General features: G+C 37.0%; 2 protein-coding genes and 2 pseudogenes across 3 annotated transcripts; 2 read left to right on the top strand and 2 right to left on the bottom strand.

The window, feature by feature from the left end:
- Positions 1 to 29: 29 nt before the first annotated feature.
- On the bottom strand, positions 30 to 974 carry LOC145571014 (uncharacterized). The gene has a single exon (XM_081630119.1). The coding sequence runs from the start codon at positions 972 to 974 to the stop codon at positions 30 to 32; it is 945 nt and encodes a 314-aa protein (XP_081486245.1).
- Positions 975 to 10,650: 9,676 nt separating this feature from the next.
- Positions 10,651 to 16,246, bottom strand: LOC145570436 (zinc finger protein CONSTANS-LIKE 13-like). Its single transcript, XM_081629508.1, has 4 exons — positions 15,441 to 16,246; positions 14,396 to 14,605; positions 12,550 to 12,830; positions 10,651 to 11,054 (listed from the first exon to the last, which is right to left on the bottom strand). The coding sequence occupies exons 1-4, from the start codon at positions 16,038 to 16,040 to the stop codon at positions 10,949 to 10,951; spliced, it is 1,197 nt and encodes a 398-aa protein (XP_081485634.1). The 5' UTR covers positions 16,041 to 16,246; the 3' UTR covers positions 10,651 to 10,948.
- Positions 16,247 to 18,860: 2,614 nt separating this feature from the next.
- Positions 18,861 to 26,404, top strand: LOC145570433 (uncharacterized; annotated as a pseudogene). Its single transcript, XR_014096461.1, has 3 exons — positions 18,861 to 21,448; positions 22,663 to 23,287; positions 24,790 to 26,404. The product of XR_014096461.1 is annotated as an uncharacterized LOC145570433 (transcript).
- Positions 24,783 to 26,404, top strand: LOC145570435 (protein NETWORKED 3A-like; annotated as a pseudogene).
- Positions 26,405 to 27,942: the final 1,538 nt, after the last annotated feature.

Below are 27,942 nucleotides of genomic sequence, written 5' to 3'. Positions count from 1 at the left end.
TTTTTTTACCATAGCAAAAGAACATGAAATTAATCAAAGTTCAACAAAGTAAGCCGACATTTCCTTGCCATCTCATCCGCCCTTTTTACCTGTTCTCTCGGAACCTTTAGGATTGCGCATTTCACGAATGTGGCTCCCACTTCCTTAATTTCCTTAATTAACCAGGTAATCGAGACATTCTTACCTAGATGATCTTGCAAGTTGTCCAGAAGGGAGATAGAATCAGAAAGCAGAAGGATACCCTGTTCTCCTTGTGACTTAGCCCATTTCAAGGCTTCAAGACATGCCCATGCTTTACACTGTACTGCAGATGAAGCTGCTCCACATTTTCCCATCTCCACCCCCGAGTTCCCCGAACTATTCCCTACAACTTCCCAACCAATCCCTGCCCTTGACGTCTTCTTATCCCACGAGCCATTCGCTTCCACAATGAATCTAGCATACCCGCTCTTGTCTTTCCCCAGCTGCTCATGATTATAACCTGGGGGAATGACTGGGTCATTGCCCCCAAAGCCCAAGGTAGGGGTGCCTTCAGTGTGCTTATAAGTGAAGACCTCATGGTCTTGCATAGCCTGATGTATGAATTCGGTGACCAGACTCGCATTCCCATTAGCACTTTTGAAACATCTCGCATTTCTTGTTTTCCATAGACCCCAAAGTGTTGCTATGAAAAAAGCATTACGAGTACCAAACTTACCATCCTCGCTATGAAAGAGCAGGATATAGCTCTGGATCCACTTCCTCAATGAACTGGAGCCAGTAGAATCATGGCTAATAGAAAGTGGGGAGTCTCCCCAAATTTCCCTAGCCAGAGAGCAATAACGGAAGAGGAGTTGACTATCTTCCGGTTCAGACCCACAGAGATCACACATTTCATCAACATGTGCGCCCCTCCTTGCTATGTTGACTTTGACAGCAATGCTATCATGAAAGAGTCTCCAAAGGAAGAGTTTCCATTTAGGTTGAATGTTCATTTTCCAAATAAGCTTCACGAACTCCTGGTCTTTGGTGGAAAATGAAGCTGGATTCTACCCCCCTTCCTTCAGGAGATAGTAGTATCCTGTTTTCACCGTATATGTCCCTGATGGGTGAAATTTCCAGTAGATGAAGTCATCATCCCCTTTTTGCGGGAGTTCAGTAGCCAAGATAGCCTTAGCACTATTCCACTCAAAGCACCTTCTTACCATTCCTGCATCCCAGGCTCCCGTATTCCTGTCAATGAAGTCCTCCACCTTCCATCCAAGAGCTGCTCCCAGAGTTTGGTTAGAATTAACCATTGGAACTTCACCTTCCACCCAGGGCATACAGATGGCCTTAACATCTTTCCCATTGCCGATCTTCCAAGCGAACCCCTCCTTGAAAATTCTTGCAACTCTTTGCAAGCTTGACCTCCCCAAAGATGGGTTTCCCACCCTTACATATGGCCTAGCCATGTTGCACACCCCACAAGCCTGTAACCCTCCATGAACCCTTGAAAGTAAAAGTTGGGGGTTAAGGTGCATCCTTGAGGATTGTTTGAAGAGAAGTGCATCATTGAGGACAGAAGTTCCTCTAATCCCCAAACCTTCCATGCTCTTAGGTGTCTGAATGACCTCCCTACTAACCCAATGCATACCTTTGCAACCTTTGTTGGACCACCAAAACCTTGTAATAAGAGAATCGATCTTGTTGGCAATACCTTGAGGGAGCTTGAGGCATTTCATAACATGTGCTGAGATACTTACTAGAACTGTGTTAATAAGAACTAGTTTAGCCGATTGTGACAAATTGAGAGAAGCCCATGACACTACCTTGTCTGACACTCTATCAACCAAGAATTGGAAAGCAGAACTCTTCTTCCCCTGAATATCAACCGGGGCCCCCAAATGTGTTCCCATATTATCCGTCTCTGGCATAGAAAGGATACTCTTCAAGACTAAACGCTTGTTGTTGTCAAAACCCGGAGAGAACTTAACAAATGACTTCTGGAGGTTCAACTGTTGACCCGACGCTTTTCCAAACCTTAGGATAATGTCCTTAATACATAAGCATGACTCCTCATCAGCCTTAAAGAACAACATAGCATCATCTGCAAAGAAAAGATAGGAAATCGAAGAAGACCTTCTTGACACTTTCAAACCTTTAAATTGTTTGATATCTTCTGCCAGTGATAGCATTCTTGAAAGAATATCCATGCAGAAGATGAAGAGATATGGAGAAAGGGGGTCACCTTGTCTTAGACCACACTTGGTAACAAAATGGTCTGAGGTTCTCCTGTTGATGACTGCCTTGAAGCTCACGGTCGAAATACATTGCGAGATCATCCTTATCCAGTGACTAGAAAACCCATAAGCTTGTAAGACCTTTAGGAGGAACAACCAGTCCACTCTATCATAGGCCTTCGACATATCAATCTTGACTGCCGTGAAATTCGAGCCTCTTCTCGAATTAATCAAATGCATAAGCTCATGGCTTAAGAGAATGTTATCCTCCATGTACCTATCAGGGATAAAGGCATGCTGGTTTTCCGAAATGAGACCTGGGAGAACGCTTTTCAGCCTGTTCACCAGACTCTTGGAGATGCATTTGTAAACTGTGTTGCATAAGCTGATAGGCCGGAACTGGCCTGCACATTCTGGACTCCTTACCTTCGGAATCAGGACTAAAAGAGACTGATTCCATTCTTTTAACATGTTTCCTGTTCTCAAGAATTGCTGCACACTATCCACTACTAGATCCCCTACTCCTTCCCAATAGGTCTGAAAGAAATTAGCCGTGAACCCATCCGGCCCTGGCGACTTTGAGCAGTGCATACTAAACAATGCCTTTTTAATTTCTGCAGCAGTAAAAGGCCTATCTAGGCCCAACTTTTCCTCATTTGAAATTTGTGGAATGTCAAGCTGTCAAAGAAGGAGATCAATCTCCTCCCTATGACTTTCTGAATAAACCGGGTTGAAAACTCCTTTAATTGCTGCAAGAATCACCTCTTCTACCCCTTTATGCCCCTCCACCCAGACATCATTCTCATTTTTCAAAGTCAGGTTTCATTGATTGCTTGACGTTGCTTGACCTTCCTGTACATTGTAGGGGTAGGAAGATCCCCAAACTTAACCCAATTTGCCTTCATGCGTTGCTTCCAGAAACTGAAGCATAGTTGGCTTTCTGGCACAATAAGGTTTACCTGTTGAATATAGTTGTCCCCATCCTGGATTGACCTAATATCCGAAGCTGTGCCATGTAGATCCTTAGTCAGCTTCCTCCAGTTAATCCCCAAAGTCTTTTTATTCTCCAAGCACCAGTACTGAAGCTTGGTCCTTACTTTCTCAAGTTTCCTTGAAAGCTGATACATCGAGGATCCCTGGACAATTTCCTTCCATTCTGTTTCCACTATTGTCTTGACTTCCGGGAAATTAAGGCACCAATTTTCCAGTTGATAAGGCCTATATGAGATGGCCTCTCTAGCTGTAGAGTGATAGGTAATAGCTGCATGATCCGAGCAAATGATTGGTTCATGAACTAACTTTCCCTCCGGGGAATGATGGAACCAATCCTCCGTGATATAAGCTCTATCTAGCCTTTCTAGAATTAGGCCATTACCATCCCGTTTGTTGCTCCAAGTAAACCGAGGCCCGGAGAATGGCACTTCCGAGACATTACTGCTAAACCTCCAATCAAGAAAGGCATCAAGCCCTCTAATTAAAACTGAACCCCCTAACTTATCACTGCCACTTTCTATTTGATTGAAATCTCCTATGACTAACACATTTTTGAACTCATTCAATAACCATTGGAGTTGTTCCCAAATTAAATTCCTATTTTCTACTTGAGGCTCGCCATAAAGAAAAAGTACATACTTAGAACTTCCATTAGATTCAATGATCTTACAAAGGATAAAATTTTTGGAAGAGTACAAGCAATCCACTACATCATTTGACCAACTTAAAACTAGCAACCCCCCACTACTCCCTTCCGAATCCCAACCAAAAGTGGATGTAGGAGCCAAAACACCTAAAACTGAAGCTGCTTCAACAAAAGCCATTTTAGTTTCTGAGACAAACATAAATAAAGGTAATTTAGAACGGTAGAGCCACACTAGGTAGGGAATTGTAAGGGAGTGTGGATCATTTAGACCCCTACAATTCCACGCCACAACCTTCATAACTCTTTTGGGGGCTGATCTGGTACAGCCTCCTTACCCTTTGACGAAACCCTCATAGACTCAAGAATGGACAATTGCAAATCGATGTCCATGTCATCCCTTATCTCCCTAAAAGTCGAAGTCACCTCTTCACTCTTTTGCCTCTTACATGATTCGGAAGATGAGGAAGAAAACCCTTGGTGCCTCTTGTTGCCTACCCGCTTCTTGATATCCTCATCAATTTCTACCCCAAACTCACGAGCCATATCCGGATCCGAAATTGCCTTAGAAGAAAACCTGTTCACCCCATTACTATCCTTGAGCCAAATGCTAAACCCACCCTTCTCGGACCATCTGTGAAGCCTTTTAAGCCTCTTGCGTTCCACCCATTCATAGTCCGTCTCACTATAGCGGACCGAATCTCCATCACATGAAAGCGGCTTATGCCCCACCGCCTCCCTAATCCTCTTCTTTGTGTCAGCGCTATCATCAAAGTTAAACAAATCCGTGAAGTTGAAAGAACTAATATGTGAGAAAGGAGTGTTAGGTGATACCGGAGTGTTGGGTGGATCAAACTCCGTGAGTGGTAGATTCGGTAACCCTCTCAAGTCGGCCGGAGATAGCCTCAAAAAAGGAGTAGTACTCCTAACATTTTGATGGATAAGTTGAATTTCCCTCCGCCTAGCATTGCGAATTCCAAGAGATAAAATAGTGCTTGCCTCCATGATACAACCGTACTCATCATCACCAAGTTGCTCTTCATATTCCCGCTTAGTAGCCATAATAGACGAATTTTCCACCTCAACTTGCGGGATTGCAGCAGCCAGATTGTTCCCATTACCCCTTCCTAGAAAACCCGGCCCATTTCTGTCGAAATTAGATGGAGTAGTGGCCCATTCGGAGATCCGCAATGCATGAAACAAAGTTCCCGGACCTCCACCCTCTGTTGCTGATTATGTTGGGCCGTAGAGGACTCGCCCAACTTGAATCTTGACCCAGCAAAGAAGTGACGAGGTGGCGGAGGAACATCAGCCGCCAGTGGAGGGTCTACCTCCTTACCAGATCGTGTGCTCCTGTCAAGATCCAAAATGCGTCTAGCATTTGGAGCAGCATCTCCAATCACTAGAGGTCGCTCCCTCCGCACATAAGGCGTAGCACCCACACTTGGATTTGGCTGTCTCCTTGACACAAATTCAGCATATGGATCCCCTCTCAACCCCAATCTTCTCCCTGGTGAAAACATCAAGTCCGACCTCACCGGGTCGACATCTATATCAGCCACTTCCAACTCGTCACTTGAGAGTTCTTCCTCAACTGTATGATAATGGTTGCTGTCATCACTATCCGAAGATGAAAAATTCCCATCACACGGGTAACCCTCTTCAAAATCAAAGCTTTCTCTTGGTACTCTCCTATTCAATGGAGAAACATTTGGTGCCTCTACATGCAGCAAATCTACACTTGTGTTTCTAAACCGGTACCAATCCGGTAAACCCCGAATGTGATTAGTGTAGTATGGATATTCCGCCGGCCCATACAACACTCTCACACCATCAGCTTGAACTTCGTCAAGCCGCCTCCGCACCCTCCTCCTTGCTACCATTGCGTGAAGGGGGCAGCGAGAAGTTGAATGCCCTACTCGACCACATGACTTGCAAAACCTGAAAACCCCCTCATATCTCAAGTACACCCAAATAACTCGATCTCCCTCCAATGGAATAAAGCAGCCCGGGATCAATGGTAAGGAAAGATCGACTAGCATCCGAGCCCTAAGCTCAGCTTGAGGCGGAAGGTCATTCCCTTCATGCTCTAGACCCTCAATATATCCTACATGTCGTATTGCTATATTTCTTCAAATTTTTGTGCAATTAGATTTTTTTTTTCACCTTTCCTGTATACGAACGAAGTGTATTCAATGTTTCGCTACATACATCGATAATGTCATTTTTTTCAATATATAATAATCTTACTTTTAAGAATATTTCACACTCCCTTTACTACCTTTAATTCCTATGAAAAAAAAAATAACAAAGACAAAACAAAATAAGTATACTCTAATAAGTTTAGAAAAAATCAAATTAGATAAATTAATTAAGTTCAAATAAAATAAAATAGTTAAGACAAAATAAAATAAGTTCTATAAAACAAAATCAGTTCAATCAAAAATACAATATAATTGTACTTCTCCTATTTAACTGGGGTTATGTGCCAACGCAAAAATTTGACTAATAATATCTTTCATTATCAATTAATGAAGCTTAAAAACATTTAATATACAAAAATTATTCAATAAGAGGATTCCAACAAGTACTATATATTATTGATGTTTGTCAAAGTCAATTACGAGTATATGAATAGTGCCAAAGTCTCAATATAGTGCATAGAATTAGTGGATGGAGTACCTAGCTAGTCCGTATTTTCTTAATTATCTTGAATGTAATTTCAAGAATTCCAGCATATCTTATCCATAATGTATGCATGGATGGCCTATAAAAGAGGACACTCTTCTCCTCTTCAAAACACACAATTCAATAATTCCTTTACAGTTTACACTAAAATTAAACCACTCAACAAAACAAAAACTAAATAAAAGATGAAGAAATGGGTAGGAAGCAAGGTTCTTCTCTTGCTTATACTTGCCATTATAACCATAATGGTTGACACTTGTGTGGCTTCTCGTGCTTGGAATGAACTTATTTCTGAGCAGTCGGAGAAACAGAAATCCATCTTGATTTCAAACATACTGCTTGAAGGGGTTAAATATGAAAATAACCTCAGTTGTTTGCCGCGCCACGCTTCTTGCGACCCTTATGATAACCAGTGTTGTAAGGGAACCGTATGCAAATTCGATCGACGATGGACTGGATCATGTCTATGGTCTACCGTGTCCTGGAAAGGGGGGCTCTTGCAGTATGTTTGACCATTGTTGCCCCGGCTTAAGCTGCAACGGAAAGTTTTCCGGTACATGCAACTAGCTAAACAATTCAAGTTACTCCTAAGCTATATCTATCTTAGCTTGGAGCATATAATATAAATATGTATCAGTAAGTACGATCTTACAACGTACGATATTATCGTTGCATGGTGTTGTACGTATTATCATTGCATGGTGTTGTACGTACGTAGTTTATCATTTTATGTATGTGTCATGTTATATTGATATGTCTTCTTATGTTGATCTTCTGAGTGTTGGAATTCTGTTGTCTAAACGGTTTTTCTTTTTTCTCAAGTTGTAATGTAATGTTGGTTATATATACTTAAATAAAACAATATTGTGTTCTAATTATGCATGGATGAAATTAAAGTGCTACTCGTATAATTAATATTTTAAATTAGCCTATTATATCAATGGTGTAAAATTATTGTAACATGATATGGAAAAGCTAGAAGCGACATTTTATACCATGGCACAACATCCATGATGTAATCATATGAAAAACTTGTCAAAAATAAGCCAACCTTTATGCGGTTAGCTCGAAATAGGTCAATTTTTCAATTAATTCAGAATAAGTTTAATTTTAAAAAGGTATTAACTTTAAACAAGTCAAATGACCTACAACCTATCAAATAGGTCACTTTCTTTCACATTTTTTAATTAAAAATTATTTATTTCAGTTATTAGTAAAAACAATTATACAAAAAGAAAAATCCCACTGAACCCCCTTCTTCAAACCAGTACCCAAACAGCTCGATCCTTTTCTTTCTTTGCACTCCCGCCAGCCCACCATCCCTTCCCCTAGAACACCGGCTGAACCCTTTTCACTTCCTATCCCTAAACGCCAGCATTTGTCGGTTGTTCAACAGTGTGACGTGTGAGGAATCAGTAAAGAATTAAGAAAATAATTTAAATAAGTAATTGGGGGATAGGGATTTTAAAGAACAAAAAATTTAAAAAAATAATTTAAATTAAAAATGAACTAATTATATTATAACACGTTGCATACTAACCTAAACAACCGGTTAACTCTAAAGCCAACATGTCATAACTCATATCATTATCGAAGGATATCATATAAAGGTTGACTTATTTTTAGTTATTAAAATTTTAACTTATTTTGAGTTAATCATGTAAAGATTGGCTTATTTTTGACAAATTTTCATATCATATACCACATCTTGATGGTATTTGCATTGCCATTTGGTGGAGCAAAGCTTGCATCGGTTCGTGTTGAAGAATGTTTTCTTTCTAACTCGCCTACTAAAATGACAAGTTTCGAAGGATTGTTGTTAAAGAATCGCGGCCCTAGCCTCCAAAACTCGTCATTTTAGACTTAAGAAAAAAATGGTAAATGACAATTTTGTAAATAAAATGCCTATAGATTATTCTTGTGTTTTGTGCTTTGAGGAAATATTGTAATGGAGAAATTTCAGCTTCTCTTCAATGGTTGAAAGCTAAGTTTCAATAGAAGAGGGAAAGCTTACCAATCCTTTTGGGTTAACTATGCCCTTTAATTTATCATTTTTCTTAGGGTTTTCGTTAAATTTTGCGGCGACATAAATGATTAAATGGTGGTGTTAGTGTCGGTAGAGATGAAGAAGATGAAATGGTGTTATCAGGAATAGTGATGTCGAAAATGGTGTTTGTATGATGAAGATGGATGGTGATGTTGGGATTGAAGGAAGGAGGAAGAAGGAGGAAAAATGACAAAAAATGCTAATGTGTTGCACTTGATAAAGTACACAACACCACGTGTGTTATTTATTGCTTCAATTTTATATACTCGTACTACGTACGAAGTCCTTTTTTTTCTTTTTTTTTAATTGTAGATTTTTTGGACATTCATATTTATATGTTTTCATGCACCTTTTCAATTCAATATCTTCCATCTAAATTGTCTATTTTCATGTTTTTATTTTTCTAAATCAGCTAAAATCCAATAAATAATAAATTAAAAAAAAAAATACTATGAGTACAAAATTATTAAAGAAAAGGTATTGGTGAAATCAAATATCATAATAAATAGACAAAGTATAAAACATGTGCAAAAACCATTTATTCATTTAATTAACATTAAAGATGCTATTAGTAGTTATTGATGATAAATTAAACGACATGTAATTATAATGAAAGTAGTGTTATGCTTTGACCAATACATAGGCGAATCAATTGACTTTAATATAAAAAATTGCAAGTGAGGTAATTGACGTATTAAAAATGTATAAGAAAAGATAAGGGAGTTTATATTTTATTGAAAAGTAAGGGATGTGAAACGGAAAGAAATACGAGAATAAAAAAAAGAGTACCGGGTTTCAATGGGGAATATTGAAAAAGAGAGATAATATTAAAATGAAAAGTTTGTAAAAATAGAAGTATAACACTTAAAAAATGTCCGTATTTGATAAGAGTAACACTTTAAACAATTAAGATTATATTCGTCTTACAAATCTATCAAAGTGTTATTAATGGTCAAAATTATAAGATCATGGTGGATACAACTATAATTAAGGATATGCAAGTGTACATCCCTCATTATATTTATAATTTGATGCAACTAGATAATATTAAAGACACTCTAACTTAGTGGCAATCGGTGATGTTAGCATAAAGTCAATATCCTTGATTCCTTGGGAATTATTGTAAGTGTATAAATGTATAATCATATGTTTACTTTGAAGTTTCTTTTTGATCCCTACTTTTCGCCCAATTCATGATTAAAATGTATAAAAATTTCATTGTGCTTATAGTATATGAGAATTCTGGATCCGCCACTCTCATACATTGATCAAATTGTTGCATTTAAATTAAACAGAGGTATTCCGTAATAGAAATACTCGTAATAGACACTAGACAGATGCCCATACTTGATCTGATGAACCAGCTCTCAATTTCTTGTTCTTGGGCTATTAAACTTTTACCAGTTATTCATCCAAATCCAAGTCCAACTTAGTGCATTCACGTAAGCTGTATTTAACTGACTTGAGTATAAAATCGTAGATGAGTCAAAAACCTGACCAATGCTTGGTTTTTCGAAAACTAATTCATGAAACAAATTATTGAGGTTTTGATCTGCGGGTGGATTTACAAATACAGTTGCAGACTCGCTAATTTGGCATCCAAATGCATCCATGGTGTAGAGTTCAGTGTGCAAAATATTACCATCTGCAGTTCGATTCAAATCTCACAGTATAGTTTCAGCTAATTTTTACTTATAAAGGCTTCCTTGGAGTAGCGTTCAGTATATATCGAGGTTTTGAGCTGCGGGTGGATTCAAATCCCAGTCATGCTAATTTGGCTTCCGGATGCTTCCTTGGAAGACTTCAATATGCAAATATCAAGGTAGAGTTCAGTATGCAAAATAGCTGAATTTTACATTTCACCATACTACTAGGAGCCCAGGAGCTGTAAATCATCTGTACGGCGTACTAGCAGGAGCCGAGGATAAAAGTCAAGCATATAACACAGGTATACACTATACAGGACTACAATTTGTGCAAAATCGTATAATAGATTGCGCCAATTCACAAGGGTAATGTAGAAATAGATTGTGCCAGTAAAGTAAAAATAAAGCATTCTAATCTTGAAACTTCCATCCTTTCCCAATTTTCATTTTATTTATTTTTCTTCCTCTTAAATCAAAGCAGGAAAGCTGAATTATCACGTTCATAATAATTAACCAAGTTTCAGCAGCTCACTAATAACACTACACCATTTATAGAATAATACAAACAAAAAAAATTTACAAGACTGTGCACCTTTTACAGTAGTTTACAGAAGCTTATACGGACGCACGACCGATTGTAACGCAGCCTGGTGCAAAAATGACTTATTTCAATGGCAACAACCCGAGGTACTTGGGCTGGAGCTTTCTTTGACTCTTACACAACCGTGTCTCAAGACTGATTCGTACGGTTATCTACCTTAGCAAAGCGACCTTTGATTCTTACTCTACTTTCTGCTTGAAGCTTTCTCGATTCATATCTGATATGCTTTTCAAACCTGTTGGTTACATTCCGTATAAAATGTCATTTCCCAATAAAACATACATCTATCCCATGTCACTTGATCATCAAGAAAATACAGAGTAATTAATACGTAAAATTATATAACTAGCACATACAGTTTTGCCAGTTTTGACTCATTCTATGTTCTCCAAACATAACTAAATATTTCAATCTCAATTAGTAAGGCTTCTATAAAATAATTGTAGTCGAAGTAAAATATGTTTCTATTTACATCCATAACCATCATCGTTTATCCATAAATATGTCCCCCATATTTAGTTTAGGAATAATTAACAAAAATAATCATTTTAATCCCATCTAAACTTTAACCTAAAATAATCCTAACTATTGAGGTAGCCTTCTCAAAATAATCTCACTTGTTTATTAACTTATTTAACCAGTCATTTATGATGTGTCAACTCCTTATAGGCTAAATTTTCTTAAATACCAAAAAAAAGAAAAAAAAAATGGAGCATCAACCGATTGGTCAATCCCACCAGCACGCATCACCCCACCTGACCACTCCCTCCACTGCCGTTGGCTGCTCATCTCCAACACCTCACTGTCCAGCCAACTCTCTGCACCACCACCGTATCCTTGTCCATAATGGCATAATTCCACATCATCTTCTCTCCTTTATCCTTGTTAGATTCCCAACTTCATCACCTGGCCTTTTCCTCCACCATGAACGGACCCCTTCTTTTTATAAATGAAAAAAAAAAAAAAAAAAAATTATTGTGGGTAATCCTATGCCCTTTACTCCACCATGGACGCCCCTTTCATATTTTTTAAGTTGTGGGTAGGATGGCGGAAGTGGGTGGCCGGAGGTGTGGGGTGGTTTGCAGGTGGTTAGATACGAGGGGTGCGGTGGTGCAGTGGGGTTAGGTTGGGTGCCTGGTGGGGGTGATTAAGTGGGGTAGTTGGGTTAGGCTGGATGAGTTAGTGAGTAAGTAATGGGCTGGTGGTGGTCAATTGAGGTGGAGAGAGGAGAGAAAAGGGAGGAAGAGTGAGTAAATGACCAAAAAAATACGAGTAAAAATTACTGGTTAAAAAGGTTACAGGTAAATGAGACTATTTTGAGAAGGCTACCTCATTAGTTAGTATTATTCTAGGTTACAGTTTAGTTGGGATTAAAATGAGAAGACCATCAATAGTTCGGGATATTCTTGTTAATTATTCCTTTAGTGTATATACAACTTTTGATTGAAAAATGGTGAAGAGAACCAATGAAAAGCTGTAGCCACTTTATTTCCAGATGACCATGAAAATTGTTTAAACTAATAGAATGAATGGGAAGAAAACAAAACCTTTTTAGCCAAGGAGGCAACGACAAAATATCTCACACATTCACATTTTCTCAGTTTTAATTAGTAAGGCTTGAGAGTAGATTATTGAGATTAAATTAATCATCAACCCACCATAAAAAAATTTCTCTGAACATACACAAATTTTGACTCAAGAAAATCAAAGGGCAATACTTAAGATATTACCTCCTAGTCCTCTTCTTTTCTTTGTATCGTGATAATGCAGTATCCCGATCTACACTAGTAATTTCACGTGAGGAAACATTCTGAGGGATTCCGACTGATTCATTTTTGATGGGATTCTGTGAATTACATCCAGTAGTGATGAGATTTGCACTGCTACACATGCCCGAAGGTGTACCCGGATTTGGAACACTATCTTCATTATGGCTTCCCGACAAGGCAGAGGAAAAATATATGTCATTGACATCTTCACCTGTGTCATAGCACCAATTATATGGGTTTGCCTGTATAAGAAGAGAGCTAGAGGATCACCCATCACATTTGTCAAATCATGCATCAATCAATATTTCATCAACAGGTGCTAATTTCAGATAATCACTCAGAACAGAGAAAAAAAAAATGTTTGCCAGCTTGCTTAATTGCTTTGACTATTTTTTTAGTTTCTGTACATAATAATATGGAGCTTTTTACTAACTATGGCAGCGAATTAAGAATGTTGACACATACTGATACCGATGCTTTGTTGATATTTGATTTTCTTTGGAGAATTTCTAAGAAAAACTATTTGAAATCACATCACAGACAATGAAATTCTATATTATTAGGTTGAATCAAGTGCTCGAAATAAAAAAGTGAAGATTCATTACAAACAATGAGAGATGAGGTTAACACACTGAAGCATCTATAATGCCTTCATCAATTCAGGTTGTAGTGCGGCGCCTCACATTCTTCACCTCTCCTTGACTATGTTCTCCAATATTTGACAGATCACAGAATGCAGTACTTAACTTTAGCATGACTGGAGAAGTTTCAAGATTTAAGATACCTGTACATATTAAGTTAGCGACTCGTATCATGCCAAAGCAGCAAAAACAATGACAAAGTATTGCTCCTGCCGCTGGCACGGAATTGGAAGGTCCAAACTAACTGAGATAGCTGACAGACCGTAGAACGATGCAGATATCCCCAACTTAAAATTAAGTTTACTTACATCAACTTTCTTTAAATTGCATGTCCATGAAAAGCAAGCCCAAAAAGGTTGACTTATTTCAACCCACATTTATACTAGTATTGTATAACAATTATTAAATTTTTACATTATAAAAAAAAAATACACAAAATTATTCACAGCTGCAGTGACTTGATTCTAAACTACATGGCATGTTACTCATGATCCGACATTCAATGGGCTGTAGCATAATGAAAGGAAACTCAATCTGTCTTTAAGAAAGTCTCTGGCACGAAAAAATGGAAAACTTATGTAAAATGCATCTACAAATTTCAGTCTCCTCGACGATAATAAATGATTTTTTTACTACTTGAAAAGTGAAGCATCTACAAATTTAAAATAGAAATATAAGAGTAATTTTGAAGATTACAAAGCAATGGAGGCATGGAGCAAGGTTTTTCCTTAGAGATGAAAAAATGTTGCGGTCCCAAATCCTATTAGTTGGGTCCCTCATATTAGTCATACAGACAGGAGCCCAGGACATGATTGCTCATATAAAGAGACTAAAAAGGTCCACAAACATTACCAGTTTTTGGTAATCAGCATTAAGAGATTTGTAATCTAAATAAACTATCTGTATGTGTTTCTTATCTATCATGAAGTAACACGGAGACAGAAAATGTAGCTGCGCTGGGTGATATAGATGTTGATGAGAGCATAGAAGCTCTACAGAATGCTTTTAGCATCTAAATTTAGACACTGACTGAGTGGCCAATATTATCTGCCTCTCTTACTCCAAGAAGCTAGGATACAGAATGCCATAATTGAAATGTCATATAACATACAATAGAGTGGCAGCAGAAATTGTTAGCAGATGACAATTTCAGAAGTTGGTTATACCTCATTCCCTTGAAATGTGGAGTGTTCTTCATCGCGTTGGTGAGCTTGAATCTTATGCTGTAACATGGAGTCTCTCTCATCTTCATCAGCAACAAACTGGTGCATATAAAGGGGGTTCACATCTTGCTTTATACTAGGCTCCAACTTAGCTAATGCACGAAGCTGATGAAGAATCTCATGCTTGTGCTGCCCACAAGATAAGTTCCTATCCTGCCAGATAAAAGAGATTTTCTAATCAAATTAAGAGCTTCACAACACCACCTAAATCATAAGGACAACCCATATGTTTCATATAGCCCATCCAACCATTTTTTCTTCGATGCTCAAGTGCTCAACATGATATAATTATCTCTCCCAATGAATTAATTGTAATATATATATCAAATAATCACTCCCTAGTTAATATGATGAGTAGTTTTATAATGTCTTTCAACCAACAGATTCCTAATCTATAAAACACACCACTAACTAATGCACACTAATCCAAACCTGATATAATTAGCACACCAATTATAACTTGAAACAAGACAATTAAACCATTGGCATACTTCATTAACCTGCAAACCAAATAAACCTATCAAGGGGCACATGATTTAGGTGTAAGCGCCATAATTGATTAAAGTCTTGTTAACAAAACCTATCAAGGCGTACGGGTTTGGTCTATGTACACTTCCTTACTGGTTGAAGGCTAACCAAATTCCAAACAAAACCTATCAAAGAGTCAGTGTTCGGTCAAGGCGCATGCAGATTTATTGGTTAAAGGCTAGACCTACCAAGGGTTTTGAAGGCTGTGCTCCTAATAACCTCATATAATTACATTCACAAAAATGGAACAACTATTATAAGTATGAATCAACAACATATAGCAAACATCAAACAAATCCAAAAAGTTCATGCATTAATCACATATTCAACCAATAAAGTTCATGAAATCAACATGCACAAACCAAGAGAAACAGCAATTGAACAAAATATCACTCCATAAACCCAACAAAAAAGGTCTAAACAATATCCGAAATCAATCAATCAAAGAGAAAACACGAACCTTAGGCAAAGGAGGCACCACCGTTGCTTGAAAACTATGACTTTTATCAGTAGAAACAATCAAATCATCAAGACTAACCATAGTAGGAACATCCCAAACAAACAAATCAGAAAACCCATCATTTCCCTCATCTAACCCATCAAATAAACCCCCATTAAAACCCTTATCAACACCACTTTCACCACCCAAAATCAAAGACTTGGAATCAAACCCTTCAAACCCAATTGCAACAGAAAGCTCAGAAACACAAGGGCATCCACTAAACCCTTCAAGAGGCCTTCTGTCATGGTCAAGGGAGCTTCCATGGCGGCTATGGCGCTCAAAATCACAGTTCTGACACAACACAGAATGTTCAGTATGACAGAAAATTGATGCAGGGGATGAATCACAAGCATCACAAAGCTGAAATCGAGTGTGTTTTGTGAATAATTGGTTGGTTGAATGAACTTCTCTGTCACAAGATAAACATAGCTTTGCAGAATCTGCTCTGCAGTAGATTAGTGCTACTGATTCTGAGCAAAAATCACAGAGACGTTTCTGGGTGTTTGGAATTTGGGGATTTTCTGGGTTTGTGTGATGATTTGAGGGAGAATTTGGCATGATTTTTGTGGGTTTTTGGTGGGTTTTTAGGTGGGATTTTGATTATGATTAGAGCATGAAAGAGGCTAGAAAATGTATGATTTGGGTGTTAGAAAAGCAACCCTAATTGGGTAGTGTATCTGTATAATTGTCAAAGAAATCCAATGAAATCTGAGAAATAAATGGGATAAGATAGAGAAAATGAGAAAAAGGGGGAAAAGCAGGTAGAAGGTTATGGAAGCAGTCACGTATAAAGACTTGCTTTAGATAATTGGATGTTTATGTGTATGACTTTTTGTCGTGATATTATCGATTGTTCTTGTCGTGATATTATCCATTGTTCCATTAGAGCATCAACACTCGTGGTATAATTTTATACCACGATGTAAATATTCATCTAATATATGATAATTTTTATTATAATGGTGGTGTAAAAGTATACTATGGAATGGTATATACCATCCCATGGTAAACATTTGCTTTAGTCCCCGTGTAATATAAATCAATCAGGTCACGCTATGTGGTCTGGTTATCATGTATCTTTTATATTTTTTTTTTTCAATTGCATTTTAAGAAAAAATTATAAAATAAATAATTATGGAAAAATTATCATTGTTCATAATTTTTCAAGACCTACACATAAACACCCATATTGATATAAATTTATATAATTATTCGAATTCACTTTTTACTACCTAAATTGCTTATTTTATTTAATTAACATTACAAACATTAATTAGTTATTTCCAATAATAAAATAAAATATAATTATAATTAAATTAATTGTATAATTAATACATATAGGAGAGAGAAAGTGTGGTGGTAAACTTTTTTTTATACCATGGGTGGGGTGATTTTTGGAGAAAGTATATTGTATTGTGGTATAAATGATGTGAAGGAGTGAGAAAGTGGTAGAGAGAGAGGGATGGTATAAATTTTTATACCATGAATGATGATGGTCTTAACCGACTTACTAAGGGTGCGACAGAGTGGTATGAGTTTGGAATCATAATTAAGGTGATATCGGATATTCGGATTAGAACTTGATATTTAATATTCCCTTTGTTTTTTTAATACTTGTTCAATTTCTCTATCTGCGGAGTTTTAAGAGAAAATAAAGAAAGTAATAAAATATGGTGAGATAGGTTGAAGAATATAAAATTGTAAAATGTAAAAGTAGTATAGAGAATTGGTAGAAAGAACATATGAAATTAATAAAATATTATTTATGTTAGGTCCATTAGTTTAAAGAATTGAATTAAATATTGTAAAATCTTTTCAAATAAGGAAATGGAGCAAATATTTAAAAACAGCCGCAAATGAAAAGTGGAGCAAGTATTTAAAAATAGAGGGAGTACGATGTGTTTGGGTACTAAAATAGGCATACCCATTTTAGTCGAGGGTAATTCTACCAATAAAAGCCCAAAGGACATAAAAAGGCCTAAAAGGCTCCAAATAAGCCAAATGCATTAATATGGCCCATAAATGACCCACATGTGTACTACTAGGACCAATCTCCTCCACTCTCTCTCTCTCTCTTAGACTCCTCTCAAAATATGCATTGTTTGGCATCTAACTTGGGTGTTGGAGGCTCCGCCTCGGGGTTCACCCCCAGGGCTCGGGGTTCATTTTGCAAGCCCATTTAAGGCCCAAAATCCGAGGTCCTCAAGCACCCCTCCAAGGCCCGGTTAGTCCATTTTTGCCGAAACATTATGTATTTGGTTCAACGGCCCATCTTTTGTGCGACCGACCATACCATGTGGCCACTTAAAGCAACATCGGCCATATAACATTGATTAAGTAACCCCTGTAATAGTGATCGAGTAACCCCTATAACACTGATTGAGTAACCCTATAACAATGACGAAGTAACCTTTTTAACACTGACCAATTAACCTCCATTACACTAGCAAAGTAACCCCTATAGTGGCTGGCCAAACGATGTGGCCAGCCACATATAAGACTTTGTGAACTCCAATTCTGGAATGGAATCTCATCTTTTTAATACAGGGTCGTGTGGTTGAATCATTTTAGAATGGATTGAAATAGAGTTAGAATCCATTCTATTTATTTTTTTGTTTGGCTGAGCTTTTTAGTAATGAAATCCCATACCCAAGGGATATTAACTCTACTCCATGCCTATGGAATCCCATACCCACCTCCCCCTTAGATTCAAAATCCATTTTATTAATGAAGAATACAATCTATTCCAACATTAAACCAAACAACTTTAGGGTAATATAGGTTTTAAAATCCATACCTCTCTAGTATGAGATTTCATTCCAATATAATGAACCAAACACCCCCGTATAACCGTATTTGATACCGTTTTTTTGTTGTTTAGAGGGCCCACAAGAGCGAGAGTGAGAATTGATTTCAAGATATCCTAAAACCGTATTTGATACCCAAGGGAATGAAATGAGCCAAACCCACCTCCCTCCAAGGATTCCAAATCCCATATCTCATAGGTTTGAGGTATGAGTTTAAAATTTATACTTTTGACAACCAAACATATGATATGAGTTTTAATCATTCTAAACCTTTCCTCAAAAAAAAAAAATATATCATTCTAAACCTATAATTCATACCTCCCGTCAAAAAAAAAAATAAAAAAAATAAAATAATTAATACCTATATTACGCAAACCAAATGACCCAATACTTTTAAAACAGGTTTACTTAAAAACCACCCTGCCCCATAATTAAACGATCATACAAAGACCCGCCCACCCGCCCATTTGTTTATTTGACGGATCTAACCCACATTATTGTGGCGGTTCATGTCTTTTAAAAGGCATCCAATCCTACCTCTCTCAGACAGTCTCAGTTATTTCATTGAACGCGCACTCAACATTCTCCATTGAAGTTCTCCGTTGAATCTAATTCTTGTACGCCCCATTGAAGCAGCTTCTAAGGTAAGTTGTTTGTTGTTGTTATCATCATATCAATTTCACAATCTAGGGTTTATATTTGATCTAATCCAATTTAATTATCAGTGCTTTAAGTTTGGGGTTCGTAAATCTCAACTATTGGTTCTAAATTCTTAGATTACGAAACGATCATAACCAAGAAAATTATGAGCCTAATTTGATTATTGAATCAAATACCCCTAAAATTATGTATATTTCGAGATAATTGAATATGAAATTAGATCTCTTTTCCCCTCCTGCCCTGCCTCAGGGACGGGCCTGCAGAAGCATTGATCTCTATATTCTGGTTAGTGTTGTTTATTTAAATTTTATTAGTGTTAGTGTTGTTTCTTATTGATTTCAATTGCTGAATGAATATGATTTCTCTCAAAGCTCACATCATTGGCTCAAACACACCATTTTGGAAAGAAATGATGAGTTGAATTTATTGGTAAAGAATTTAGCTTTGGGAGTTTGGGTAAAAAATTTTGTAGCTTTTATCGAAAAACTACTGTATGATTGTTTTCCAGGCCAAAAGATTTGATCTTTATAGATCTTTCTTTGATATTTTTGACATGCTATTTAGAGTACTATACAAATTGTATGGTTTGTATCAATATATCTCTGTCAACTTTCATGTTTATGACCAATGATTGCTTATGCATGTAAACTTTCATGTCATGACTGTAATGCATGCCAACTCTTTCCGAGTATTGAGGATCATTTTGTTATTCCTTTAGATTAGTCTATTAATTGATTATTTCGTTTCAAGTTGTCACTGAACTCTAGGCTAATTGTAGCTGTTAGTGAATGAGTGTGAATAGGATAGAGAAGAAGTGAGGCATGTGATGAGGTGAGGGGAGAGAGATGGCAGTCTAATAAGTAAAGAAACAATTTTTGCCACCCTAACTGGAGTTTGCTCACAAAATTTGGAACGGAGGAAGTATTATGTATCCTAATTACTTACTCGTATTTAGTAAAGACATGCTTATTGTATAACTTTCCTATCTCATTATCCGTTGCAAACAGTCATATATGTCAATCTTTTCGATATGTTTATAAACGACACCGTGCTTAAGCTTCACTGTTTCGGTAAATTCTATACAATATGCATACATTTTTCAGTTTGTAATGTGTCCTAGTAACGTGTACTCCTTAACCTACAGGTGCTTTTTGAAAAAAAGTAAGTTTAAAATCACAAGGGATTGAAGAGTATAAAGTAAGTTGTTGTGTCTTAGAGGATGGTTAATCAAGAAAAGAACTTTGGGCTTTTATGCGAGGATTTGTTGGTTAACATTTTCTGCAGACTCCATGTGAAAGATTTTCTGAAGTGCAAGTGTGTGTCAAAAGAATGGCTGACAGTAGTCTCCCACGTTTATATTCCCATGTTGTCAGCTGAGGATCCTCCTGTTTCTGGAGTTTATTATCGTGCTATTCGAGATCATGGCTTGCCTCTTGTAACAACAACCTGTCCTCAAGACACAAAAGAATATTTGCAGCACCTGGTGGCCTATAGTGATTCTATTCATTATGTTGACAGCGCTCCTCTGGAACCACACCTCATGCCATTTACCAGCGCCAGAAGCTGTTCTGATGAAAAAGCTGATTCATATGGAATGTCACTTTCAAGTTTATTGCCATTTGATCATCGTGGTGCCAGTTTCTTGGACTGTTGTAATGGCTTAGTTTTGTTTGTTCAACGTCCTAAACCCCTGTTTTACGTGTGTAATCCTGTAATCGGACAATGCGTGCCTGTCCCTCCACCTCCTCCTTCAATCTAGTTGTCGTCCCTCTACGCATCATTAGCTTTTGACCCTTCCGAGTCCATTCACTACAGAGTGGTCATTTCATCTCTTAGCAACCAGCCACAGTGTATCCATTTATTTGATTCCCAAACTGGAGAGTGGAAGTCGTACGAGGTGAAAATAGAGCTGCCTCCTTTTGCTGAGTGTTTTAAGTTGGTCAGGCACTCTATTTACTTGAGAGGTGTAGTGCATAGATTATCCATGTATGGTGTGATTATATCCTCTGACCTCAAATGTATGAAGGCCTGTGTAATTAACTGCCCAAGTCAGAAAAGTCCTCCTGCACATCCAACAAATGAAAAAGATCAACCTCCGCCAGGATGTATTGGGGTGTCAAATGGATCTCTCTCTTATGTCAGGGATGAAGATGGGTATGTGTGTGTGTGTGGTTGCTTGACAATCCCAATGACTCCAGTGAATGGAGTTTGAAGCATAAGATTTGCTTGCAATACCTTTGGAAGTATGCGCGAAAAAATGACTGGTATTCGCGTTATGTCTGGTTGCGATGTTGTTCTATTCATCCTACTTCTGACATCTTATTTATGGGTTCTGCATGTTCAATCTTTATGTATCATATCGGAAGTGATCGCTTTGATGCAGTGCGGTATTTAAACATTACTGAAGCGCATTGTGGGGACTTTTTCCCTCTCTTTTTGCACAAAAATATATTTGTCACGTTGAAGGACTGGTCCAGAGGTATTACCAACATTATCGATGTAAGTATTCACTACTTCATTTGATTTGTTTAAGATATGGCTTATCTCCCACTTTTCTACAAATCTGCAGTGAGTTTAATTAGTTAATTCTAGGCTTATCGTACATGCTTTTTTTTTTTGTTATATTCTGATTCATGATTGATTCTTTTCTTAATTAAAGGTCTTATTTCCTCTGATACATAATATATTTCATGTAGCTGTGACACGTTATGGGTTGAATTTTGTCGCTAGTAGGATGCATATTTGTCTAATTTTTGTCAATAATGTCCATTAAACAAAGTTGTATCAGAGTGTTTATGCTCATATATTTTACATGTAGGACTATTAGTTTTTTTGAAAGCATACAGTTGGTGTTGGTCTTGTGTTTCTTCTTTATTTTGTCTGGTATGGGAGTGCATCACAAATTGTGGGACATCAGGCATGTCGGTGGTGCAATATTATCTTTTGTATGCTTGCATATGCCGTCATTCTGGTTTCTTTTCCTCAATAATTATCTTAGAGGATTTAATAGAACCGATATTGTCGTTTTTAGGAGTGAAACGAACTCATGCTGTTGTGTCAAATGTGAAGAACATTGTCGCACAGCTGAAGAGAGTCTTTCACCGTCTTGTGTAAAGTTGCTTCGTCTGCACATTACTCTTCTTGAGTCTTTTTAGTGGTCATACAGTTGACTCATCTGTAACAAACATTGAGCATCCTTGTTTACGTGCATTGTGAATGAATTTGAGCATCCCATGATTTTTAAGACATACAGAAAATCATTAAATGTAATTGCTTGTTATGTTCTTGAGCGTTTGATATTATTTCTGAGGAGCTGTTATCAGATGTAAATCAAACTCTTGCCATTATTTTTACTATTTGTAGAACTGAAAGACCTGAAACTGGGTGTGTGTCTTTCCTAAACTAAAAATCAGTTTACAACTTGACTTGACATTTGCCTTCTCACCCACAATTTTGGTCCACCTCTGAACTCTCTGACCTGGAAATTGAGCCGCCATGTCTCTTGCTTGGACTGCACATACTCTTTTGATACTCTATTCGTTAGTCTTAGAGTCAAACTAATATGTTTATTCCCCTCTCATGTAATACGTAGTATATATAAAACCTTCTACTGCATGTATCTTCTTTTACTGTTACTAAACCAAGTGAACATTTGTTTTGTTGTGTGCTTATGTCTGTTTTGCTAATGTTCTCTTCTTGATTATGATGGACAGAACTATGAAGACATACATGATCGTTGGTGTTACACAGATCCGTTATCATTTATTGAAGCAAAAAAATAATAAAAATGAGATGAAGCTTATGGTTTGTTTTAGTTTGTCTGCCACAGGCTATTTACTAGTGTTTTGACGTTGCTTTTGATTCAACAATAATGTTTGACATGGAATGTGTTTCTTCTTGTAGAACTCTTCTATCTCAGTTTAGATGAATATTATTTGGAAGCTCATGAGCTCTTTATTACTTGATAGTATTTTGATTGACCTTGACCTCTTCATGGTTGGTATTCAAGAGAAGAATAATAGTGGGGTAGCTGCGGTGAAAACCTTTAATTTGTTTTGAAAACATCCAGTACCTACAGTGGGAATAGCAAGTTCATGACTACCTTCAAACTTGAGAGAGTGACACAGTTCAGATTGCAATAAGGAGCGACTTCTGCTGTTCATAGTGAGGGTGCAGGCAAAAGTACCATCTTGGTTTCAATCACCAATTTGGAGGCACTATCTATGCTCAATTTCAACGAGCTTAAGTTTCTTGCAGACACTATCTATGCTCAAATTTAGCTATGATAGTGTCAGAGCCTCAGAGGCCTAGCTTGGTTTTAGTGGAATGGTGGCAAAGGTTAGATTCTTATTTAAGTACCTGAATGTTACTTGATCTTGAGGTGTTTAAGGAGATTGTGTCTTGAATAAGAAAGAAAGAATCTAGCCATACTTGCTGCTACAAGATTTTATTTATTAATTATTTTAAAAAAAATTCCCTGTGTTTATTTGTTCTTTTTCAATGAGTTAGTTGTATGCATTGTAAATTTGTAAGCCATTGCTGTAGTTTTTCATATTAGATTGCTCTTTATTCACTACTCCGTATTATATAAGGGAGGGAGGGTGGGGGGTTGGTGGTGGTTGGGTGTCAACATGAGATTACACCTACTCTTACTAATCTTTCTTCACATTTTATTTCAATATAAGGTTATATAAACCTTTTAATAAAAAATCAGTGGTGTAACTGTAGCATCTACAGTAACATTCCACAATCCACATGAATCATAGCACACAAATGTTGTGTTACAAACAAGTTATGTACATAATATTACTTTAGTATAATTGAATGTTGAATTCCACCGTTGGAGGCTTTATTAAAAAGATGTACAAAAGTTGTGAATTTAAAAATTGTGATGGAGTGTTGACTTTATGACCGACTGATCTATTGTGAATTTGAATAGGAGTATGGTTGTTTAAAATTGTTATTTTTGTACAAAAAAAAAAAAATGATGTAATTGTCACGTCTGCTTCAAACTTATAAATTTAAACCAAGGATTGTGCATTATGTATTTCCACCTTTTCTTTTTCTTGTCATCTTTTTTCCACTTTTATTGTTTTCTGTTTTCACTATTCACTAGCAATTGTGCAAACTCGTTCATTGTTTAGGAATAGGAGTTTTTCCTTACATATTTTAAAATATATACTTCGACGACTCTAAAATAAATTCTTGGTTGGATGAGTATTGTCTCACAAATAAGTCAAAGTAGTAATTGTTACGAGTACATGAATATGACCTGAAGTGAATTTGGTCCGAATGAGTTATTTGTCATCTTTACTCACAAATGTTAGTGAGATTTAATGGGGTTCCAAGGTGATCACTTGGTACTATTTGAAAAGGATAATGAATTTGTAATATGTGTGTCATAACTAGAAATGTAATTGGAGTGAGTTAGTACATGGAGTCGCACATGAAATGTTTGATGTAAAGGTTGTTTTGTTTTTTTAAAAGCGTTTGATTATTAGCATGTTAATTACTCATACAAGTTTATATCATACAAGATAGAACGACGTCTTGTGTGTGTCATGACTAGAAATGTAAATGGAGTGAGTTTGTACATGGAGTCTCACATGAAAATGTTTGCTGTAAAGGTTTTTTTTTTTAACGTGTTTGATTATTAGCGTGTTAATTACTCTTTTAATCAACAGTTGCAAGTTAAAGCAGTTTATCGACGTTATCAGATCCTTGTGCTACATTTGATGTTGTTATAGTCTTGTTACTTTTGTATTTAGTGATATCGCATATTGTAGAATATATACTACGTTTAATTTGCTGTTCTTATTTGTATTGCTGTAATATGACAGAGCTCAATGAGAAGACAGATTCAATGCTGAAGCTAATAGAGCAAGATGCAGATTCCTTTGCACAGTGCAGAGATTACAAGAAAAGGCCGGAGCTTATCATCATGGTGGAGGACTTTTATCGAGCTCACAGATCACTAGCTGAACGATAGATCTACTTAAGAGTGATTGTGGTGCTCGTGCTAGGTCCCCCTTGAAAAGTTCACTCTCTCCAAAGAGGGAATACGAATATGTGCTTGACTCTGCTACTAACTCAGTTAAATCTTTTGATAGCTTTGCTGAGGCGGCGTACAGTTCTGAGGACTCTGCTGAGTCTGAAATAGATGATCTCCTGATCATGAAGATGAAGTTGTGCAAATTGATCAGGAGGCAGAAAAGCCATTTTCTGGTGGGCCTAATTATGATGAACTGATGAAACTGAGGGATGAATTGGATTGATTGCGAGAAGAGAATGAGAATCAGAAGAACATTATCAAGCAGAAAGATGGGGAAAAAGAGGAGTTAGTAAAGCAATTGTCAGACAACATCAGTAAGCTCCGGGAGATGAGGGAAGAAATGGCTGCAGTTAAGGAATACAATTTGCTTGTTGTGATGAAGCAAACTAGTGAAGTATTAGCACCATTTGACAAGGTGACAAAGTAAAAGGACAAAATGGAGTCTAAAGGTAGAGAACATGAATCAAAAGGAACTGGTGAAGAAGAAAGCGGATGAGGTAATTGAGGTAATGAAGAAGTTTGAGGAGGCAATAATTGAGTTAGTAAAGTTTGAAGAAGAAGCAGAGACTAAAAATAGGTACTTGAAGGATGCACTTGTTCTAAAAGAGGAAGAAAAAAAATAGAAGTTGCGAGGCAATTTGAGGAGGCAAAGTCTGAGTTAGCGAAGTTGAGAGAAGATATAAAAAAAGAGAATGGACAGACAAAGAATGAAGAGAAGCAAGAGGCAATCAGGCACCTGAAGGATGCACTCGTAGAAAAAGATGAGAAACGTGAGGCAAATAGGAAGCTAAAGGATGCACTGATAGAAAAAGACTTGCAGAAAAGGGACACGACAAGGCTGCTGACTGATGCACTTATAGAAAAAGTTACCGAGAACAAAGAGGCAATTAGGCAGCTGAAGGATGCACTTGCAGAAAAAGATGAGCAGAAACGTGAGGTGATTAGGCAGCTAAGTGTAGCCATGGAATCCTCAGGGAGGAGAGTAAGATGCTTAAGAAGTCAATCGTCGATATCCCAAGAAAAAGAATGCTGACTGCCAAATTTTCAAGGGTGTTAATCTGGGCAAATTGTTTACTTATCTTCGAGCAGCCAAGCTAGTGTTGTACCTCTGAAGTAAACTGACATTCGTCTGAACATATTAGCGGATCTAGAACACAGTTTTGTTCCAGCAGGCATAGGGTCGAACTGAAATCTAGATTAAGGATAAGGATTATGGTACTAGGTTGCATATTATGTTGCTGTAGGGTACATATGTTCGAATATTTTGTCAGATTGTAAAATTGAGCTTGTATTCATATATCTTTATATAATAATATGGTATGTTTTTGGCAACAATGATTAAGGTTCTAGGGGATGTAAGATATTTATATTTATTATATCAATATTATATCTTTTCAATGTAAGGTACGGAGGTAATAAAATCAATAATTACTTTGTTTCATGAAACCATGCTCTTTTAGTGTCAATAATCATTTTGTTGCAATAAATTTGGATCGGAGGAAGTACTTGATTGTTATTGTGACAATAATGTTGAAAAGAAGGTTGTTTTACTTGGCTGCTATTAGTGCAATTTTGCTGTATGCTTATTTTTCTAGGCACTCATATTCACTATGTTAGCTTACTTCACTATGAACTTGATATGTATTCCAATGAACTCTAGTCATTCAGTAAATTTAGTCCAAATCTGCTTGGTGAGTGCAACTTTTATCTGTAGGCTATTCATGAGATCTCATTTTCTACCTATCTATATCTTCCCCAAAAGCATTTGTAAGCTCAGCACCTCTTTTTATTAGTTGGTAATGATTTTTGAGTTTTTTCTTGCACTTAAACTCGGGCTTAGGGGTTTGAACATTGTTGCTGCAGTCGCTCTCTATTCTATGATATACCAAGTTTTAGGGCAATAAAGCAATAGGAATTCCTATCCCAACAACCTAAGCATAGTTGTGGGACACAGTGGATGGTTGTCATGTTTGAGGTTTGTAAATTGCTAATGTGAACCAGTGCAGAGGTGTGAGATTAGGAACCGTGATATGATTCCGATCTCTTGTGCTTCATATTCGTAGTTTTATCCCTGAGACAGAGCCTAGTTTTTGGGGCCGATTATCACTTATCATCTAAATCTAAATTTCTGTGAAAGTGGATTAATTTTCATCAATAACATATGCTAACTCGCTACTCGCAGTCTCAATTTCTCAACTTATTGAGAACATGGATGGAGGAATCTCAAGAAGCTCAACAGCGTGCAGCATTGTTGCTGATTTTATTCTGTCATAGATCAGGTATATCCATTCCTTTCTCATTGTTTCCTTTTTCTTCATGACGTCTCTTTCTCCTGCTTTTATTTCTAACACTTTGAATAAAGCATTCTGTTCCATTTTATTCCCCTCAGTTTATAAGTTTTGCATCAGCTACACTGCGAATGGCTCATCAAGTGCAAATAACACTGCTGACTTTCTTCAATTAAACTGTTTATTTTCTTTTCCCTTGGTTTACTGAGGAATCATAATCTCTCTTAATTTTCTTTTAATTTTCATTTAGCAATCGGCTGATGAAGTTGTTGCGAATGGTCATGGAGAGCAAACTGTAAAAAACCTTACCTCACTTGGATTCCAGAATCTTACTTTCAGGGATTATAATGGGTACGTTACCCTGTGCTAAGAACTCAAGCTTCAAAACACTTGGTAAAGATAGTATATATGGTCTCAAGTCTCACAGAGTGGTGCTTATACAAGCTTAGGTCCTTACACTAAGAAACTGCAGAAGTCTGCACATGGCTAACCGCAATGTTGGAGCTTGAAAGAACCCCTTTCACGTTCTCAAAACATTACAATGTTGTGACATGAAGGTAAACAAGAAAGCAAGCAAGTCGCTATAGTACGAGCAAACCTAGCTAGCAATATGGCAATAAGATTGACTATACGAGTACTTATAATATATCTAT

This window comes from Chenopodium album, chromosome 12 (genome assembly GCF_948465745.1).
Source record: "Chenopodium album chromosome 12, dcCheAlbu1.1, whole genome shotgun sequence".
NCBI classification, from domain to species: Eukaryota; Viridiplantae; Streptophyta; class Magnoliopsida; order Caryophyllales; family Amaranthaceae; genus Chenopodium; species Chenopodium album.
This window is presented reverse-complemented; position numbering and strand designations above follow the sequence as displayed.